At 37.7% G+C, this 23142-nt stretch overlaps 1 protein-coding gene across 1 annotated transcript; it reads left to right on the forward strand.

The window, feature by feature from the left end:
* The first annotated feature begins 1138 nt into the window (after positions 1–1138).
* Positions 1139–22758, forward strand: kitlga (kit ligand a). Its single transcript, XM_067235351.1, has 10 exons — positions 1139–1353; positions 14648–14755; positions 16342–16398; positions 16524–16676; positions 16871–17066; positions 17907–17951; positions 18510–18613; positions 18862–18971; positions 19200–19253; positions 19346–22758. Exons 1-9 carry the CDS (start codon positions 1339–1341, stop codon positions 19228–19230), a joined length of 819 nt encoding a protein of 272 aa, XP_067091452.1. The 5' UTR covers positions 1139–1338; the 3' UTR covers positions 19231–19253; positions 19346–22758.
* The last annotated feature ends 384 nt before the right edge of the window (positions 22759–23142 follow it).

Here is a 23142-nt window from a genome sequence, read left to right on the forward strand (position 1 = left end):
CTGCGAATTCGCAATCGTTGGGACCATGTACGTAGGCTACGCGCTTACACATTTTGTGGACCGACCGACCGACAGAGCGAGCTAAAGAGCTACAGGTCACACAGCTAAAAAAGTAGAAATTAACGTCAATTTAATGCAATGACTGTCTAAATTCTATCAGTAGTCTATCAGTATCTCCTTGTACCCTCATGGTTGTCACTCTTTCAAAATGACACTTTGGATTCCAATGTCTCATGGATACAATTCAGCCTTGGATCAGACCTTGCTCCTAATTACGGGACGGTTTTGAAAGTGACTTAATGACAGCAGCAAGTCATGAAAAGTCTGATTTAGAAACCAGCATTAAAGAATAATGCACCTGCTACCAAGGTTCACTGTAGCATGCGAGTGATCAGACTGAAGTCAGACTTCAGGAAATCATAGACGTAAAGGATTTGCAACCACATAAAACTGCATGATGACTCAATTTTGTATATTTGCCCATTTTCTTGTAAGTCCCAAATGAGGGAACTAATGTATAGCCTATAAAAGTTTGGAATTCATATCTGGTTCATGGCTTATGGGTTTCCAAACTTCAAATATATGTTAACAGTCTTTTACCTCGTGATAACCTAATTTATGTATTTCAGATAATGTGCTTGGGACAGAACATAACTGCCCAATACTTAAGGATAGGCCTATGAGCACATTTTCCAATTCAAATGATACCACGTCAGTTAATATAATTATTTCAAAGTGTTAAACTGATAGTATTAAAGTTATTCTTTCCCAAAATTGTTTTATTGGTAGGGTAGCCTATAGATAAACTGATATGCTACCGACAGTTTCGGTGTAATCCCCTCCACACGCCCTTTCCCTCGGCGTTCAGAATAGAAAGCGAGGCACTTTCAATCACAACATTGAGTATCATGTCATTCTTGTGTCAAGTGAGCATATAGCATCTATCTTAAACCCGATCATTCAGTGTTTTTACATACTGTTTTAAAGTGGCTGAAACACAGGAAATAGGTACGCGGCTGATAAATGTGCCTTCAGTAGACTAATAGAGCGTCGGAATAAAGTGGGCGGCACTTACAAGGCTTTGCATAAAAGGGTTGTCCGGGATACATCTCAATCTTACCAGGGTTTCACAGTTCACAGTTCCGTGCGTTCGGCATGCCGTGTATTTGGATACGTATTATCACAACAGTGCTAAGGTTTAAGCTTTTATTCCTACCTGGATATTATTGACTCGAGCATTGGATATGTGCACGCGGGATGGTGAAAACCCCTTTCCTCCCCGCAGAAGTAAGATAAAATAGGGTTTCGCATACATTGGATTTACTCCTCTCGTTCCATATGAAGAAGTCAAAAGTAAGTGAACACAGACTGCACATTTATTAACATGATTGCCTGGTGATTAATTATGAGTTATATGGCAAATCTACAAAGATTTTCATTTAAGCATGAGCTTGAATCAGTAGCCCAAGCTAAATGCACTAAAAACAACAATAACAACAACAAAAAACATGGAACAACACGTTATTGACCAAACCCTATTACATTTTACACCACTTACGTGTATAAATACACCACTTATACACCATTTACATGTTGAGTGACAGTAGCTAATATCAATTCTCAAACGCGTGGGTAACATATCAGGATCGCACAAATGGGAGGGCACCAACAAAACCATTGCCCGCCTATGACATTAGTTAGTTAATTTGGAAGTAATTTTCTCCTCATCTGTTTCCAGGATATAAATGTTTTGTTGAGGTATTTTATTTTGCATAACAGTGTATTCCCCGATGCTTATTCCCCGTTGTGTTCACTTAGTTTATTTGCTTAAGCGGTTTAATCAAATGAAATAGACTGAAACTTAAATGTAAGCAGTTGATTACCCCCCCAAATCATTAAAATTATTTAAAAAAAATACATTGCATATCAAGGTCAGTCTAAATCAGCTGTCGGTTACAATTAGAGTTCCATGAATTCTTTACGTTGGCTTCAAACACCACTACAGAACGAGACAGATCACCCGCTTATCGGTGATACATAGGCTAAGTCAAGACATCCAGACTAATTAAAAACAGGGGTCTCTCTTATACTCTCTTGCTCCAGTAAAACATATCATTGACCCTGTCAGCATATTTGACCCAATCCTCTGATCACCTGATTTTGTGCCACATATGGGAAGAATTAATTGTGTGTTTTTATTTTTATTAACTGGGAGGAACATTATGCCACAATTCCAGTTATGTAAATTGTGTATTCATCATAGTAAAATGGTAACAATATTAAATAATGCATAATATATACAATAACAGTCATTAAATTGGTCCGCTATACACTGCCAAATGTCACAGCTTTATCAAAAGCGATGATGAACGAAATGCTTCAGCAGATGAGCAACCCCACAGAGATGACTCATTTACCCCCTCCTTGTTCTTTTACTGATTCAGTGAAACCTTCAAAATATCACTGGCTTTTTCGGTATGCTGAAAGGCATACTCAAGACTATTGTCTCAGAGGTCCTCAATGCCTAAGTCATCAATGCACCAAGTCAACAATAAGACAGGGTATATCAGTTTACCCCTTTATTGCTCCTCATCCACTGCCCCTTCTTAACAGCTTGATGGAAAAGCAGTATCTCTCTGGCTTTTTCAAAAGGCCCTGCCTCTGGGGACGTCTAGAGACACCGGTGCACTGAGGGGTCGCACATTGACAAGTGTTCATATACCTGCTTTATGATTCTTCCTGTGGGGAGAGCAAAGCACATTTAGAGAGATATAGTGGTCTAGTGTAGGGAGTCTACTAGGCTATAAATTAGCCTATTACTATAAAATGAGTGAGATTTATGTGAGTTTAGCTTTTTCCTGCATCTACACGCCCTTTCGGTCAGGTAGCGACCAGAGGCTAATCTAAAGCCTGGGATAGAATTAGGTGTGACATATTTTTGCACTGTCATTAAATAATTGTTGATTTAGAGGCCACAACTCTGTAAGGTTAAGCATCTAATGTCTGGGAAGTGTCACAAGCAGGCCACAAAACCTTTCACAGAGAAAGAAGGAGGGAGGGAGAAAGTGGACAGTCCAGCAGAGATGTGCACGCAAGGCAAGTGGAATGCTGTGGCCCCAGTGTCCACATGTTTAGGAATGCTAGTTGAGGGTGTGGGTTCTTTTCACTAAAATAATAAATTCAAAGAGATATATCTTTTAAAGAAATTTTTGTACACTTTGGTCAATTAAAGCTATTGTAAAGTAGACATGTAATGCTAGTGCTTCAATTCAGTGCCGTCTTTTATCTTGGTATCTTATTATCCTAAGATCTTCTATAGTGGCAGTTTATCACAATGTAGCAGTAAGGTATACTTAGCTGCTATTGTCTCATCTTACGCTAGTGGGCAGTTTTTCCGCTATGGCTTGTGTGTCAGCGTAAACCAGTGTTGCAGATCACAGGAAGATGATTACAACAGAGTAGCTACATTTGATGATTACAACAGAGTAGCTACATTTGTCAAACAAGACTGAATTGAAGTGCAGGACCGACAAGTGCAGTACAGACAAGAATAAACAAATGTTTATTTAGCTGACACCAAGTGTATAAGTAATTCTGAACTCAGTCGCTTCACTTTGATTTGGTATTACTTTTTATTGCTTTCTTCACTTTGATTTGGTATGACTTTTTATTGCTTTCTCTTTCGTCTAATACTAGTAAATAAACGGAGTGTAGAAATTGGTAAAATAATCTGACTGGATTCCTGAACATACCTCTTAGACAGTAGTTCCATGAAAACTATTTCAGAGAACATTTGATAACACTATGACCTATTTTCTCGATATAATACATATCTATTCTGTGATTTTAAACAAACAAGTTGAGGAAGGACATTTAAATAAATACCTATCAACTGAAAAACCACATACATTTAAGCAGATTTATCTGTCAGGGTATACCCTTTGATACTGCATGAGTGCATAGCACAGTGGGGAAAGAAATGTTGCAATGAGCTGGACCATGGGAGCATGTTAATTAGTCTGAAAGTTTTAAGTTACAGAAAGGCCTAGTTTACAGATGTTGAAGAACAGATAATGAAGTTCTGCAATTATTTGTACACTCCTCTCAATTGTCAATGAAGAAGTCACAAATGAATTATTATGACTGCAAAGCTTCAGAGGTTGCTGTACTTAAGCAGTGCATCAGCACTGATGGATCGTGGTCATGTTCAGAGATTTATATTCTGCATAATGGCACAAGTAATTTGCCTTCAACTCATTTGTGATTCTTGTGAAATACTGATTAAAATTATTGAAATGAAACTTATTTTGGCCCAGCTCATAAAAATGTGGGATTGTGAACAACAAAGTAGGGTATCTAGTGAGGCGAGCAGCATACATTTCCCTCTCTGCGTGACTGTAAACGCTCATTTAGGTCATTCCACACATTTGGCTGTAAATACGCATGTCATGTATGACCATGAACAGACGGAAAACCTATTCTGTGAGGCATGTGGCCAATAACACGTTATAGCAGAATACATAAGATCTTGAGATCACTTGTGTACAGAATTTTATTTTCCTGCTTTAATTTAAAGGAAAATTCAACAAAAATGGAATGCAAAGGAAGGGTTTGTCCCAAGAGGATGACATATTAAGTCATATGAGGCAGAGAAAAGTTGCTGTCAGAATAAGGATTGGTTTTCATGTCATCATCTGCTCTAAAGGGGTGTCAGAAGATAGTGGCATGACACTTTGGAGAGATGGGAACTAAGTCATACAAATAATACAGATTTTGACTGGTGTACAGAAACTAAACAGCATGATATATGGGCAAATGAAGCGACAAGGGCTATTTTGTATTAGTTGCGAAAGGGTTCTCTTATTTTGGCAAACTCTGTGAAATCCTTTGTTAGGTTTCATGGGAATGTGAAGGTTTGCCATGTAAAGTATTTATTCCATTTGCAAATAGCTGTGGAAGTGCTAACAATGGCACATATTTTTGAAGGAAACAAATGTGGTCACAGTTTTACTTATCTGGTGAGAAGTACTTCATTACCTTGTGAGTTAGTGATATTAGTTTTTAAAGTCATTCTGGTGGTTGTCATTAATCCATTTGTAAAATATGAAAAACATAATTAATAAACACATTTATATTTTCCAGAATCTGAATAATGAAATATAAAAATGTTATTCAGTCCTCAGTTTTGCGGTGAGTTATGACATATGAAGCATTAGTTACCTAATAAGCATGCTGTGTAACCTCATTTGACTCCATCATTCCACAAACGATACTGATCCTGACAAGACCACATCCTTCAACCACCTTTTTAAATGCTTAAAACAACAAGAATCATATGCATAAGATGTTTCACAATGTAGAGCTCAGTGTACACAATCTCAAACTGATATTTGGACAATAAAACAAGTTTTATCATGACTCCAGTTTCACAACCATTTCTTCTACAAACACCACCACTAAGCACAACTACATCTTTCATCAGAGCACTTTTATATGATTTAGCAATCATCTATGTTAAATAACCATCTGTATCTTGACTTAAATGACAACCACTCTTCTTTATTACTCCTAGTATTATGACATTGAGGTTCAAGTTATTTAACACCTTACTTCATTATGTTGAAGGAGAGATGAGAAAATCTTCAAGCATTGTGGCTGTGGTCTGAAGTTAAAGAAGCCTGTCTCCACCCTGCCATTGAAGCATTCATTCATCCTGTCATCACTGTAGTCAGTAGCCATATCAGATATCCCTGAAAAGCGTAAACCATTTCATTTTTCCTCCCAAGAGGAGCTGACAAGATCTAGAAGGATTACCCACAGTTGTTTTAAGAAGAAAACGACTTAAAACGGTTTTACCTGATTTAAACACCTACACCTATAACATTCTATACCTTGCCATCAACCTGTAACGTCAAGTTTATTGTGAATGGTAAAAACCAATGACTGAAACAACTGGAGAGCTCAAAGTACTATCTAACACTCCTTAATTCCTCTGCTGTCGGTTTGACAGCACTGTTTGCATTGACAGCAAAATGCTGAGATTGTAAAAACACACTGAACACAACTGACACCCTGGGTTTAGTACTCCAGTGAAGTATAAAGTAGTGTAGCTTTTCCTGTGTTACACGTTTTAAGTTGATTGTGTTTAGTCCAAGATTTTGTAAGTGCACCTGAACGAGTCAGGCAGACTCAATGCTATTTGTCAATGCAAATTTGATTTATACACATTTGAAGAGGGCACCAGTCGCTCACTGCCTTGCGGTGTAATCCATCACACTCCCATGCCTCAGGTCAGAAAGGATGCTCTTGAGCTTTTTCCTGTCATGCCTTCACCTCATCTAATTCAGAAGTGTTTTGACAAACCATAATCTTCTCCTGTCATGAGAGTAACAACTGTATAAGTCCACTCAAAATAGTAGAGGAGTTATCATGTTTTTTGTTTTTTTTATTCCTTACAGTGAGCAATGAACAGACCCAACTTTGGTCATAGACCTTATGTCCATTGGCTGTTTCCATGTTGCATGAATCTGGAATTAGTCTGGAATTAAGAGTCCCTTACAGTGAGCTTTATGGATCAAAGCTGTTGCTGTGCTGGCACAGAAATGATTTCTGCAAACAAATTGGGAACAAGGTATGCTTGCCAATAGAAAAAAACATGGCCGGATGGCAGGCATGTGACACTAATGTTATGCAAAGGGCCTTGTGTTTTTGTGTAATGAGATTATGTGGTGGAGAGGGTACAGGCCTGGGTATCTGGAGAGCCTGTTTATGTTAATGATGCCCTGGGTTCAAAGTGCCTGTTGAGAATCAGACATGGATAATCATCATGAGGAAGTGCGGCCCCCACAGATCTAGAGAGCTGTAATGTACCAAACAAAGAGGGACAAGAGGGCTTTTAGTACCCTGGATAGTGTACCTACCTACTTTCATGTCAGTCCACAACTTGATTTAGCCCACCCTACTGTGGCTCTGGACACAAAACATCATGACCTTAAAGCCTTGATTCTCTATGATTGTTGCTCCAGAACATAATCAATCTTTGAACTCCAGTTTATGGGCACACACAGCTAGTTGGTCATTCAAATTCACTGTAGGGAACACACCCCAATAACAATTTTGAATAATGTTACGCAACAGCACTGTAATTAATTATGTATGTGTGATGTTATTTATGTTCTGTTAAATGTTGCAAGAAGGATTTGATGAAATCCGGCTTGGTATATTGCACCCTGCTGACATTTCAGTCAAAATTAGGAGCCTCTAGTCAGTGAACATACACATATTTTCCAATGTTTTTCTGTGTGGGATTGAAATCTCCATTTTATAGACACATAGTCATTAATTTAATATACTCCCACTGCCATCTGTGGAAAGGGTTTTATATCGATTGCACCTCTTGTTCACTGTAATGTGGGTTGCAGCTAGCAACAGAATATGGAACACTAGAGAAACACCATGGATGTCAATGAGACTGTATGCAGAGATCAAAGCCTTTTATGATCTTTTTGTGCACTCAGAAATGTTTGAATGACCTTTTCAAAAGTGACTGCCAAATACCTTAGATATAAATTGAAGCCCTATGATAAGAATGTTAATAAATCTCTCTGCACTTGTCATGTTTCATAAGTCATAGGAAAACATTTATACATATGCAGCCTAGCAGTTGCGAAATAGTCAAAACAGTTATTATAATCACTCTTGATTATGCACTAGCCAACAAGTGCTGATGTGGGATCATGTACATGTTATTGATTTACCCTATCATACTTAAATATCCCAGTGGGAACTTACATGGAAAACAAGTGGGCTGATATCTTAGACATCGAAATGTAAATGTTTTGGCAAGCAAGGACAGTGGTTCGGGGAGAATGGGTGGACATGCAGTAACCCAACATTTGTCTCTGCAGACCCAAGTTACCTTTACAGTGATGTTTAACTTCAGACCATTTTTTTGTTCCCCCTTTGACTCTTTGTCAAGGGGGCAAGTGAAGCATTACGCTTTTTAAACAAAGTCACATATTGCTGATTTGTGTACACTATTTAGTACATTATCAGGTTCTGTGAAGGATTCACGTACTGCACACTAGTGTCACTACATTTCACAAAACACTTTTTTATAAGTGGCAAACTCCATCTTTCAATTAATAAACCGTAATGCCATGTGATCAAATAGCTGTTACCAAGTAATTACAATGTCAGAACAGGTATTAGAATGTACAATTATGGACACTGATGTAAACTTAGGGTAAAGCGGTACCAATATGACTAACATCCTCCCTGTGGAGCAAGACTTTAACTGAGTAGTGAAACATTTCATTTTTTAATTCTTTATCTCAGCATCGTGGTTGGGGTTAGGGAGAACCCTGGAAGACAAATGTTTGATAGTTGAAGAGGATATGAACCATGCTTGACTGGCATCTGGCCAGACATGTTGTAGCCAGTAGTCTCCTGCTGCTCCTCTGATTTCAGGGGTCATGATCCTGTCTCATAAAGAGCCAGGACACACAACTCTCCATGTGGCTCCCATCACCCGTCCCTCATCTCCTGCTGTACTGATTGCTCTGATCATTTGACCCCGTCTGTGGCCATCATAAAATGTACTATTTGTCAACAGTCATAAATTCTAAGGCTGTTTACTGTGTCATTGATAGTGTGTTATGCATACATGCATGAGTGTGTATGTTTGTTTACTCTCATGCATGCATGGGAGGATTGAGCTCTGTTTCTACAACACTAACATTGACATTAGAATTCTTTTTTTAACTTTTGAGTTGCTCCTGTAGGTTTGGTGCTCACTCTGATTGCAAGGGATTGCAATTTTCCAGGTGATGATTAAACCATAAGATACACTAGTTCCAAATGACAATGTACTGTCCACTCCTGTAACAATGTTGAAAGTGCTGCAGGGAATTACTAGGATAGCAAAGTGTGTTGTGGGCAGACTGCTCCTAAAAAGGCATTATTTTATACCAGGGGCAGTTTGCTATACAAAGTTTGTTTTTTACCTTCAGTAATCTTGAAAACCACTACTTTAGATGTTTTCAGGGTTTCCAAAAGGAGCTTACAGTATATGTTTTTATCTTTAGACTGAAATTCAATAGATATTGTTTAGTTTGAGAAAAAAAGTTGGAGTTGCTACCAAATAATAGGAAATATCTGTGAATCAGTTTTCCTTCTGTCTTATCTGGCTGTCAGTCTTGTTTGTAAAGCCCAAATTTTTTTGGACCATCAAAAAACTAAACAAGTATTTTTAATTGAGTCCCCAAAATTAAGAGTGTTTATATATAATTCACTTGCAATTTGATGGATCCATATTTGGAATGTGTGTTGATGAGGGGTGAGGGGGTGGGGGGGTTGTAAGGGATGGGGTCATTTTGCATGATGTTGTTTCTTATCATACTGAAGTCTGATAAATTCCTGATACTCTTGAAGATAATTTTATAATGCCTGTAATCAAGAAAATCTCATATATACTTTGAGGGGGCCAATTACATGACATTTTCTCAAGAGTAATTTTTGAGGGGGGACACCAAAGGTTGAGATGTAACACATTACCTAGATTGTAATGTGTTACATCTGATGTTTGCCTATGATTGGGGAGGTTGTTTCACCCCCATCCCCCCAGGGATTTACACCAATGCCTGTAATTACAGTGTAAAGACTGATGATAATGCGTGAATTGTGACTGAATCATAAGAGTGCCAGCATAAATTACCTTCACAATCATCAGTGGTGGTGATACAATATCAGTAAAACATTAACAGTGTGTAGGAAAATATCCTATTCTCAATCAGTATAAATCTTAATCCAGACCATAACGCTTTGTACTTTTAATATAACCAAGACCAGATGTCAGAGTACTGCTACTTTGTTACATTGTTAGGCCTTCTGCCCTACTTTATTACAGTATTTACGGAAGTTTATGTTAACTGACACTGACAAATCAAATACTTCTGAAAATACACCAGAGAATTATAAACCATGGCTGTCCTTTGGAGAATTTGTATTTGTCTCACATGGAGTATGTTAGGACTGAACCCTCAAGTGACCTGTTTGAACTTTCCCCCAATTACAGCCAAGTTTGATTTTAAGGCTAGAACATGAAGTTGTGCCAAGTTTGTGTACAGTGGAGGAACAGGGCAGCAAATTAAATGGGTTTTTAAAAAGGTCTCACCAGGAGCCAAATGTATCAAACTCTGTGTAAATGTATCCTTAAAAATGCGGAAACAACTCAACTCCACTCAACATGTTTTTCTGAGGTTTATAACGTAGGTTACGTGTACAATGAACGTTTGTCTGTATATATTATGTTGTATTGTATATTACATTGTTATATATCCCAATTTACTTGTGATTGTGTGCAGGTGAATAACGTCCTTGTCCACACACCATCAACTTTTGAATTGTACCTTAGGCTACATTGTTAACCAATAATGTGTCTGGTTTCCTACAAGGCTAGATGTATCAATACACACACACTGAGTAATTATTGTAAAGCAGATAGCTAAGGCAACCGAACAAAGGTTAAAAGCAGCAGTAGTTGTGGGTGCTGAGGTGCGCTGATAGACCTATTATTAAGTAGAACCAGTTTTGTAATGATGGCGACCTGTTGGAAGTGCTTTGGGGCGCATTGAGGATAAAAGAATGTAAGAGACGGTCTGCGTCATGTTGAAAATTTGGCTCATCTTGTCCTGTGCAGTAGTGGCTCGCTGTCCTCCAGGCTTCATGACAGGTCTCTGCCGTCTTAACAGTAAGCTAAAAGTAGGGTGCTAGTCTTTCCATTCCGGATTTGTTTTAAACTCAGCAAAATTCAGCAAGAAATCTTTAAAAAAGCTAGTATTTTGAGCCAGGATAAAAATGTACAGGAGAAGATAGTTTGGGATATTTCAACTGATGTTAATAGAATAAAACCACCAGAAAAAATTGGGTGCCAATACGGAAATGCAATACCTTACGGTAATATGAAATCAATCCGACATCAATCCGACATCTGTGGGTTTCGCAGGACTGTAATAAACAGACAAAACATTGAGTCAATCAATAAATTCCTGTTGTCTCCCGGCAGTTCTGTAGTCAGGAAGCGCGTTCATGTGTTTTGTGGGAATGGCTTTGAAGGGAGGTGGTGGGATATTATGGCTTGAATAGTTTGGAATAGAAGCTAAAATAGCTAGCTTCGCAAAACTTGCCTACACCAGCTTTAAAATGGACGGCAAAAATTGTAAGACATTGGGCCAGTCTACTGCCACTAGTAGTCTCTCTTACGCGTGTATTTGTGTTACTCTACCATTCAAGACAAAATTATAATTCAGTGGAATGGTGGGAAAATGGGTCATATAGCACCTTTACTGCACTGTTTTAAAGCCTAATTATTCAAAGCACACACTTGCAAGTGCAAAGTACACAGAAGGGTACATTTCGCCTATACCTAGAGAAGTAATGTGCATTTAAATGCAACATATTGTGCCCTTAGATCAACTCAATAATCCAGACTAGCGTTTTGGGGCCCGGTCTCTGTGCTGCGAAGCCACACTATTCGCAGATCGCCTGGCAACCCATTCCGCCTCCATACACTTTCTGTGAGATGCAAGCAAATCTCTCTGGTTTAATTGTCACATGCTACTGTCTAGCTAATTTAGATTAAGTAGCATCATGTGTGCAACACAAACATTTTGAGTTGATTGACAAACACCAGTCAACACACCCCCGAGCCAGCAATTTGTGACGGCGACGTAATATTATCCTGTGTCGTCGCATATACTTGGGGTTCCGGCCAGGGGTGATTCTAGCATCAGACCTTTAGGGAGGCTCAGCCCCCAATGAGAATGTGACTTGTGTTCTTAATCTGCACCATGAAATTAATTACCTACTTCTTCTTCTTTGGTTTTACTGGCAGACTACCAACGTTAAAGGTGCATAGCAACACTGGATATTAAAGATCCTGTAATGTGGAATTGAAAATTAGTTTTAAGTTCATTACACCACAGAAGAATGTGTAGTTTACTACCCATCCAAATTCGAATGAAAAAAAACACAAACAAGTATGTTAAATTAGGCTTTGAAATTGTGAGAAAAACAGCAGTCTTCTCCGCTTGAGACTGGCGGGGCGTGTCCCTGAAGGAGCTGAAGCTCCGCCCCCTCGAATGTACTGAATTTAGCAACAACAGCAATACTAGCTAAATCAATTGCAGATATCAGAACAGCCATACCTGCAGTCTCTGAGTGTTTTTTGTGTTAACTGTGCTTGAGCACCCCTAAAAATAGTCAAAAATCGCCACTGGTTCCGGCTGTATGGCGAGTTCCCATCAATAGCAATTAAATCCGGGGTTGTGGGAGCCCAGGGGCAGCAAGGCACGAAGTGTCTGAATTGAGCGCTGAGGCACGTAAATGTTTTTGAATTTTTGAAATGTTAACCTTTATAGTGAGCTGGGGTGCGTTAACCAATCTACAGACCCATAGATACACGTTAAGTGGATGGACGACATCAAATTATTTCTCAAAGTTGAAAAGCACAGGGATTTTTACAAGGACAACGTAGAGAGGAATCAATGCTGGGATGCTGTTGGAATAACACGTTTCCTAATTATAGCCTATGCCATGTTTATGTACCATGTCAGCGTACATGTGAAAAGGGAAAGCTCAGAGTAGCCTACCTGAAAGGCTTGGTGAACAGCGCGGAGAAATGCGCGTCTGGTGTGAACATCCTTGAGCCAGTCATAGCCGATCGTGACGCTTCCGGGCGCTTCCAGGAGCTTCGCACCCGGGGTGTCCCAGGCGTTAGCAATTCCTACTTTCAGACTCAGACAATGCAAACCATTACGGTGATAGCTAAAGTACGTAAATATATAGCTGCACGTCCGATTAGAATCATACTTTTTCAACACCCACGTAGATAGTCAACACCCAAGCAATTTGCAGAAAGTCCAAGTGCCCAGCTGCTGCATGTGAATGCTCTGGTAGTCACTGTTCCAACGCACAAAGTTGCCTATGGCGTCAGTATTACGGCCATAATATATTTCACACCAAGTACGCAGGATGGATGCAGCACGTATCCTGACAAAGTATGCAGTGTATGTAAGCAATGACTTCTGCCCAAAAGGCATCAAAATAGGATGGATAGAGACCGCATCACAAGGTCAGCAGTGACCTGAGAGGCAGTTCTTTCTACTCCTTCTACTTTAGAACAAAAGGAGAAGCATCCAGGATGGATGGTTGATCGGGATACCTCCAAAAATGCGCTCAATTTCAATTAATTGGTTGTAGACTATTAGGCACAATTCCTTAGAGGGCCAAATTAACACAACAATTCTTTCACACTCAAATTTATAGATATATAAATTAAGCTATTATAAGCTATAAATATGTTATCATTAATTTCTTCATCAATACATTGACAAATAACCATTGTAGACCAAGTAAAGGTACTAAGTATGAATGCAATCTCAGTACCTTTCAGCCACAGTGTCACCATAACACTGAAAAGCTACTCAAATTCTCAACTAACATTACATTAAATTTAGTCATTTAGCAGACGCTCTTATCCAGAGCGACTTACAGTAAGTACAGGGACATCTCCCCGAAGCAAGTAGGGTGAAGTGCCTTGCTCAAGGACACAACGTCATTTGGCACGGCTGGGAATCGAACTGGAAACCTTCAGATTACTAGCCCGACTCCCTCACCGCTCAGCCATCTGACTCCCTAACAGTTTTGTATTTACCATTGCTTGCTCAAAGATTTGCATAGCCAAAATGTTGTATATCTCCGATATTTTAGACCTTTGTTATTTTTCTTGGGTCAACTTTCTTCTCGAATGTAAACATTTCATAAATATTTTTGTTGTCACTTTTATTTCCAAAGATTGAGAGCTGCATAGAGAAAGCAAACACTAGGTTGTAGTCAAATCTTGTACGTCACCTCCCCCCACCACCTCTCCATTTACATCCATCCCATATATTCCTCTTATTTAAAGACAATGTTATTTGATAACCAAAAGAAGTGAAGAGGAATTTAATTACACTTCATCAACCCTAAACTTTAGTTGCATTGCCCTTAGCCTCTCTTCCATTGTTGGCTATTTGTTTCCCAGCTGCAGTATGATGATAAAGATGGCAGATTAAAAAGGAATATTACAAATCAGTTGAACTCCTTGACACAAACTAAAACAAAAACAGTACATCAACTCTCAGAAGAGCTCAGCTCTCGTCTTGCATACTCCAATCTGTGAACTTTTACCAAAAATCCCCTCCAGGTATCTAACTCAAAAGAACACTCTCCAACCTAATCTTCTGCTATGTTTTTTGTTTGGATCAGTTCCTAATCTCAGTCAAAAGGAACGGTGTCTGTTGCTTACAACATGCTCAAACCAGCAGAATCATGATGGTTGGGAAATGGAGTGACAAAAGCCTAAGGAGAATGGTGTGGTTCGAGCAGGCATTAGCTCAAGCCTCATAAAAAATACATGTTTTTAAACATGGGCTGTTATTAAATGACTGTGAACAAGAGCTTGACCAGAGGCTGCAACTTTGTACTGGGCCATAACAAAATAAATGCCAAGGTATTTTCAATAGGAGTAGAGATTGCTTTACTTGTGAGAACACCAGATTGTCGCAGATTGTGTGATTGCTTACCACTTTGTGTTTGTGTTTTTCAGATTTGGATACACGTCTGTGTCCATTTATTGCTCTGCATCACGCTTGGAGTTTACTCAAGTGAATTTGTAAACCCTGTGACAGATGACATCACCAAACTTTCACAATTAGTAAGGCATTTCCACTTATTTAACAAAACTGTGTTGATAAAGGATTTCAAGCTATAGTGCTGTCTTCATTGGTTCTTTGTTGTTGAGCAATTGTTTGTAGAAAGGAATGCAATTCTCTGGTACTTTCTTGTGTCAAAAGGATGTAAAACCCTAAGGCTTAAGAATCAAGTCTGGTACATTCATTACAAAATTACAGACTGAAGTCGATCAAGAAAACATGGAACACGTTTGATGGGAATTCATCACAACACAGATACATAATGACACTAGAATGGATTGCATATATTTCATAGACTTTATGAAATGGCTGCCATTGTCAGGACAACATAGACTGGAAACCATAGGGATAAATTAGGTGTCTTGTGAAGCCAGATGTCTTCAGTCACACACTGCATTTTGTTTCTGTTTCGACTATTGACTTGTTTTCAGCTATCAAGCCCTGTCAAAAAACATTGTCTTTGTATCTGATCCAAATTCACAAAAGTGTAAAATGTAAGTTGTGCTGTAGTTTTACATCATTTTTGGTTCATATGTTTGTAATTGTTGCATAATATTCACAAGTTTTACTCTCAGTTTATACCTTGTGTGTGAATGTAATTTATAAAGTGCAGTTGTGGGGTTGAAATGAGGCACAGGTGCTTGTTTTTTTTGTCAATTCCAAAAAGAGTACACTAGTTTGGAATTATGTTTAAGATGAACACAGTTTAGTCCCGTTCTATACTTGTGCATTACAGTGCCATCTACCAATATAGCTTAGATCTCGACTGTGCTCATATTCTGAGAACTAAAGTAACAGGGAGATATACACAACCATATTCAAACCAGTAGTGCTTTACCACTATGTAGTGATTTTCCATACAAGTACTTGGATGATAGTCCAGATCTTTCATTTGCCAGCTAAGCTTGGTGTGCAGTGGCCTCTTAAATATATTATATTGCTGGACCACCTGTTTGAATACTTGAGTTCTGGGTAATTTTCATGGTACAAGATTTGTGAAGGCTTTTAGTGACAAGCTTTTGCTCATCAAACTTGGACAGAATGGGCCAGACCTGTTTTCAAGCCTTGTACTACAAATGTGGACCCAATATTTTTTGTTACGTGTTGTTTACAGCCTAGTATTGACGCCCTAATTAAGAAAAGGTCATCCTATAATGTTATAAGGTATTATAGCATTTTAAGACATCATTTGATACTACAGTATAATTCAGGATGTGTTCTCAGCCCTCACAAAATGCATTACCTACTTGAAGGACTCATTAAACCTGAGATCTGTGGTGTAATATGTGCATATTTTTTACTAGTATTTTCCCTCTTTATTGGTACATTTATGAGATGATTATTTTTTATTTGCTATTTGTTTATTCATTTCATTAAAGCTCACAAAGATTTACAACTGTGCTAGGTTCCATCTGGTTCTGATAATGGATCAAGGCATCCTATGCAAGCATAAATGGAATTCTGTAGTAACATTCAGTTGTCCTTTTGTATGAATAAAAGGTTAATGTGGTTGCTTTGGATTGCTACTGTATAGTCACAAATAATTATTTCACTGTGCTTCATTTTCTGTATTTTCCCCTTTTAACAGAAACAAAATATTCCTAAAGATTACAAGATTCCTGTGCATTACATTCCAAAAGAAGAGGTAAGAAAAGTTTTCTTTTTGTAAGCTTCACAAAACATTTTTGAAAGTAATATTATATTATTTTTCAGATTTTTTGTTGAGTCACTAACATATGCATATCTAATTTCCTTCTTTCTTTCTTTTAGAGTGGAATGTGTTGGGTGAAGCTAAATATCTTCTACTTGGAGGAAAGTTTAATAGAATTGTCACTTAAGTTTGGAAATATATCATCTAACAAATATGATATTAGCATCTTCATCCAAATGCTGCAAGACATTCGGTTTAAGATGAGGCCTTTGGTAAGTTATAAATCTGTTGGCTATTCAAACTCATTGTAATGTAATACATTTAGTACATTCCGGTAACAAGTTCTAACAATCACAATAAACATGATCTATACAGTAGCCAGATCAATGCCCAAGAAAATGCTTGCAACACCTCGAAAGTCTACCCAGCTTCAATTTTTCCACCCGCAATGTTCTTGTCTTTACAGGAGGCTTTGATGTTAGATTTTGAGTGCCACTACAGAAAGGAAAGATGGCAGACAGGGCGTTACTTTGAATTGGTGGAAGATTTCCTCAAAACAGCAAGTCAAGAAGAATCAAGGAGAGATTTGACAGACTGCGAGCCACCTTCCTGTCCCACAATAACAACGACCACAACAACAACAACAACAAAATACTCAACAGGTCAATATCTGATCAGCTTGAGAAACAAGGCTGCTAATAAATTATTCAAGTTTACTCTGTACACCTTATTATGATTCACACTACTCTAAGATTGTTGTCACTGTTGACACTGCAGACTCATTTAGTGGTCTACTATTTACATTTAGCAGACGCTCTTATCCAGAGCAACTTACAGTAAGTACAGGGACATTCTCCCCGAGGCAAGTAGGGTGAAGTGCCTTGCCCAAGGACACAACGTCATTTTGCACGGCCGGGAATCGAACCAACAACCTTCTGATTAATAGCCCGACTCCCTAACTGCTCAGCCCTCTGACCCCTGTTACTATTTCCTGTTATCATACCCATATGGCTACAGTCTGCAATAAACATGTACTTATCTTGTTTTTCCTAGGCTTGATTGGATCTCGAAAGTTATTTCTCTCATGACCAGATAATTTGCAGGCTATATCTCTTGTGGTGTTTAAGGTTGTCTTTTTGGTTTTACACAGCAAATGCCTTTCTTTCAAGAACTTTAGGAGAAAAGAAAATGTACCAGGTGATTGGTAGGTCCATTGTGGTGTTCCTTGTTGCTAGGTCACAGGACCAAGGGAAGTTGTACCCAGGTGGACTAGATGAAAAGAAGAAAAGGACTGAAACCCCACTTGTGTTCGTGTTGATTACAGAGCAATCTTCAGATCTTCCCAAGCGCTTGGTCTTTCATTTCTAGAGAGGATAGTTTAGATCTTTTGTCTGAGGAAAAGAAAAGGTGTCAGCAAAGAGACTTTTTAGTGTCCGACAATGACGTTTTTTATAATGAGTATTAACACTGTACCTTCCTTTTTTCCTCCCGTTTGTCTTCAGTCAAGATCACAGACTGTGATGACTCAACACCAAACTGTAAATCATGTAAGTTCGTTTTCTAATGTAGGTTACTACGTAAATCCTGTAAATGAAGTTGTCTTAATAAGTAAGATGAACAATCCTTGTGGATATGACTTATCAGAAAGACACTATTGGAGCTAAAGTTAGATGCATTTGCCCATTTAGTTTAAAAGTAGGCCAACAGGATTTTCCTGATAAAACCTACTAGTGACAGTTGACTTCACTTGAGACAGTTGAGCTCACTTGACACACAGTAATATATACAGTTTGTTATAAAGAGTGATAGAATATGGTGTAATTTATTTATTGTGATCAAGTCAGCCTTGGGTAATTCTTTAAAAATAAATGTGTGAAAAGCACAAATTCTGTAAGGATCTGTTTCCTCTTGAAGTCAAGACAATTCCTTTGTAAAGTAGTCAGATCTCAGATGTTTCTAATAATAAAATGTATAGTGAAAGAGGTTCATAGCGCTTTCCTGCCAAGGTGTCCATCCAAGAGTTACGTCTTTTAAATCAATTTCATTGGAAACCCAGAAGTAACCCAGAAATAACCTAACATGAATTCACCTTGGAATCCTCATAGGGAATGAGCCACTGAGGTTCTTGCCTGAAGGTGTGGAACAAAGTCTACTGTCGCTACTACTGCTCATTCCAATCGCTGCCATTGTGTTTCTTTTAGTGTGGAAGGTGAGGCAATCTCTGAAGGACTGTTGGCAACTTAGTTATTGAGAAATTCTATTGTATGTCTACAATTCTTTGCTTGTAGATTTACCATTTGTAGCATTGGTACCATTTGTACCATCGAGTCTTACTCTATTCTAAGTGTTCTTAATACACACTTTTCTGGATGTCTGCAGTATGATAGTTACTTAAAATCTTAATGTTGGTGCTTCTTTGATTTTAACTAATTGTCATTTCGTGTGGGGGAGTTTCAGGTCAAAGCTAGGAGGAATGATGATTCACCAGGTCAGAACTCCGGAGAAGGAGTCTTATTCACAGGGACGGAAGGGAACTCCCACCAACTAACCGATGAAAGCTCTGAAAGGTAGGGTTTATAAATCTGGCCACCTTTCCTCTTCATTTCAGTTTAAGAATATAATTTAAACAAGATCCCTAAACAGTACTAGACAAAGCTCAAAATATATTTTAAATAAACGAAGATAGGTAATTAGGAATATGAATGAACAACTATCGTATATATGTATTTTCATAATTAATGTGGTGTTTCATGCACTTTAAAGTTTAAGTGTATTTTTCCTTTAATGCATTACAGAAACAGATTGACCGTCATTGAGACCGTGTAACTGTTAAACTTTGTTGGAAATTGGTGAGTTTCCCATTTTGTTTTTGAGTTAACCACTGCACAATATGGACATGTTTAACTCGAATTACAAAATTGTCCCCTTCCCCCCGCTCTAGGTGTCAAAAGGAATTCTATTGAAGAGCAAGAAAACAACACAACCATAAAACTGACAACTTAATTTAATCTATCTGATGAACGGCCTATGTTACGCGTCCTGTCTAGAAACCCGTCTTTACCTTCCTAAACTAGTGGATGACATTGCTTAGACCTGCAAGGAAATATGTACAGTTACTGCACATCACTCCACCTTGGTTCTGGATAAGCTTTTCTTTCTTACCATCAACTTGACTTCAACCACTGCCAGATTTCATGGATGTTAAGCGAAATGAGGATTCTTGTCCACCTAATGAAAACATCTTGAGACTGGCACTGTCACAAGGACTTCAACATCTGCTGCATTGACACAACTCTGCAGGAAGACTGATCCAAAAGGTTTTGTGGTCATGCTATGTGGTCATGTGGATCTGGCACCGGGTTCTCAAGAACAGAGTGGAAAACTGACATTTCTTTCAATTTAAGGACTAAAGTGTAAATGCCTACCTCTAGTCACCCTTACTTTGACCATTTTCAGTGACTTCATCTACCACTTCAATCTTGGTTTCTACTGGACTACAAGAAAAGAAACATTTTTGAACTCCTCAAACTGAATCCTCTATTTTATTTTGGGCGCTGTGCTGACGAGGTTGTATGATTAATTTATTTATTTACTCTGAATGCTAACAGCATCGTTTTGCTGCTGTTGATTACACACCTGACAAAAATCCATATGATGTAACACACTATAGTACATGGACAGGAAAAGGACCATAAGGGTGCATCTCAAGGACAAATAAGACACCCGTTAGGATTTACTTTTTGTTGCAATTGTACATACTGTAAGCATGTACAAATTGTGTTCTCATCCAAGACAACCATAGTGTGCTTGTATCACATTTAACAGTTTCACTTGCAAGTGACATACAGTACATGTTCACGTTTGATTATTTGATCATTGATGGCATTTGAGTGGATAATGTGCATGGAGATAAACAACAGTGTATACAGCATGTACTGCTTTGACTAACAAACCTTAGGCAATAACAGTTATCCATGTTGATAAGACTGGAAGATCAGAGTTTTGATATCCAGGCTTATTTCTATAAAAATCTGATAATCTGAAAACTCTGTGTTAATTGTCTGATGCGCAAACAGATATTTCCCAAATGATCCACTACATCATAATTCTAGATACTGACCAGTTGTATCAGCAAATTTCACTCATCTGCTTAGAGGTACTTCTGTACTGCTTATTCATCTATGAGGTATATTTTGTATGTTGCATGTACACAGCTACAATACAATACAAATAAATATTTTATATAATAGTAAAAATGAATTAGAGTACGACACATAGATGGTTGTTAAATAAATTTCCCTGCATGTATTAAACTGTTTTCAATATTTTTATACATTATTGGTTAAAGCGTCCCCCTAACCAACCGAAATGTCTTAACATTTGATATTGTCAAATATTAATAATTTTCCTACAGCACAACAATCTGTACATATTTATAAACAAATGATGATGTAGATTATGGTTAACATTGTTATTACTTATTTCACAAATAAAAAATCTAAAATTCCACTCTATAAAGTCTTACACCACACATACCCTAACCTAGGATATAGAATTGTTTTGATTATCAGCCATAACCAAAAATGATATCTGTTATGACAGAGTGACACATTGATTTTTGCAATTTCCTTTTCGCAGTTTACTGTGGAGGTGATCATTTGAAGTTGTACCATTTGTACCCATTCACTGATGAAAATAGAAGATATTGCAGCATTTGACACCATTTAGTCACTATCTGAGATAAAATGAATAATACCCAACCCATGATGGGACAGTCTTTACTGAGCCTCCTTTTTTTGTTCAACTTGACCATCTATTTGCTATAGTTGTAATTTGCGTTTTCTCTCTTACATGTACCTTTTGGTGTTCTTACCAGCTTGCCAGATCTTGGTTTTGTGCCTTGTTCAGAATTATGTTGTTAATTCCACTATGAACAGGTGAAACAATGATTATGCTGTTTGAACTTGAGCATGAGGGTCATTGGACCTGCTTGTAGTGAATTATTAACCATCACCAAACAAATAAGACAATCAGACTTGATCATGACCCCGTCTTTCAAAAATCAATTACTTCTGTTCAATCTGTAGTTGTTTAGTTTAGACCTGTATTTTTTTAAGTTTATTGTAAAATTCTGTCAGAATATTGATTACTCTCAGCATCTATCATCTACTATAAACCGTAAAATTCCATGTGACTTTTATGGTCTTGTGTGTTAACCCTCCACCTTTACTAAATAACAGTACAGTACAGTAAATGACCCCAACATTATGTATGCAGGATCATAAGTATTTTAAAACAATAATAATATTTCTATTACATGAAAATTCACTTAATCCTCCAAACTGTTTACCCTACTAATTTAAAGCAATGCTATTCAAAAGAAGTCGCTCCAAACTGAAATTACACCTTAAGTTGCATTGAGTTCCCTGTCTGCATGCAATGTTTTAACCATTGTCATTTTTAGGAAACCGTTCCATTGGTAAACCTGTGTCTGATTAAGCGTATATGGGCCTTTTTTATTAGAAGTTATATTTATCTTGCAAAATGGAGTCTATGTTAATAATACCACATTGGTGTTCATATACATTAGTTCTGAGCAAATGTGAGAAGTCTGTTTCAGCGTGAATAGCAGAAGATGCTTGGTATGGTTGAGTGTTGTTTTGTTCTGTTAAAGATGAAAGAAAGAAACCTTCCTTCAAATAAATCACTTTATACTGTATGTGCTGTGGAGCAAAATTAATGCAAATGAAAGTTTAGATGTCATCAAGCTTTTGGTAAAATAGGCCATAGGTGTTTAAACATTTTGTGCTCAAGAACCAAATGTTTAGCTAGACATCATCATCATCGTGTACAAAACATCAAGAATGACCACAATAAACTGACTATAAGGTAATGTCAGCTAGCTAACTTCAGCAGTGTTGCATTTTCTAAAATGTTTGAATGAATACCACAAGCTGGAACAGGTTTTAAACTGTGAAGACAAATATGATGGCATCCTTCCTGTCTTTGTAAGAGCCCAGGAACACACAGCCAGATGCGTGTAATTTATTCTGTGACTAAGCTGTTGTGCTCAGAAAGCAATTTCCATAAAGTACTGTTACCATATAAGTTCTTGTATGTGTTGTTGGGCTTTTTGACAGTGAAATGAACTGAACGGTGCTTTGGAGCTCTAGATGTTATGTGTCCCATGCATTTACAAGGGAAACCCAAAGGCTTTTGGCAGGAAATTAATCTGGGTGCCAAAAAGAACACATATATATGACACAGTTGAAAGCTGGGCGACACTCTACTGTATTCTGTATTTTTGTATACATGTAAACAAACATATATATGAGATATTAATAAAGTACACTTATCCAACTGTTGGTTAAAGATTTTATCTTTTGGACCACTAAATCATACAGTGTAGTGTACGATAAAATCAAATCATCACTTTTCTGCCTCATAATATAATTGATATCATTAGTGAATTGCTAAACAAAATTTGTAAAACCTTTACAATATTTTTTTTTTTTTCACAAATATGTCTGCATGCCTCGCAATGTAAAACCCACTTTTGGCTTTTAATAATTACCCTGTATACATCATATCACGATTATCATAGTTCAACACATCTATGTGGAAAAGCACCTATCCAACTGCAGTAACTCTTTTCATCCAGGTGGATCAATATAATACCTAATTGATTTTCTATAGTTGTTCCCATAGCTGGGGACAAGGGAAATCTAGAGGAAATCT

The sequence above is a fragment of the Osmerus mordax genome, chromosome 4, assembly GCF_038355195.1.
Source record: "Osmerus mordax isolate fOsmMor3 chromosome 4, fOsmMor3.pri, whole genome shotgun sequence".
NCBI classification, from domain to species: domain Eukaryota; kingdom Metazoa; phylum Chordata; class Actinopteri; order Osmeriformes; family Osmeridae; genus Osmerus; species Osmerus mordax.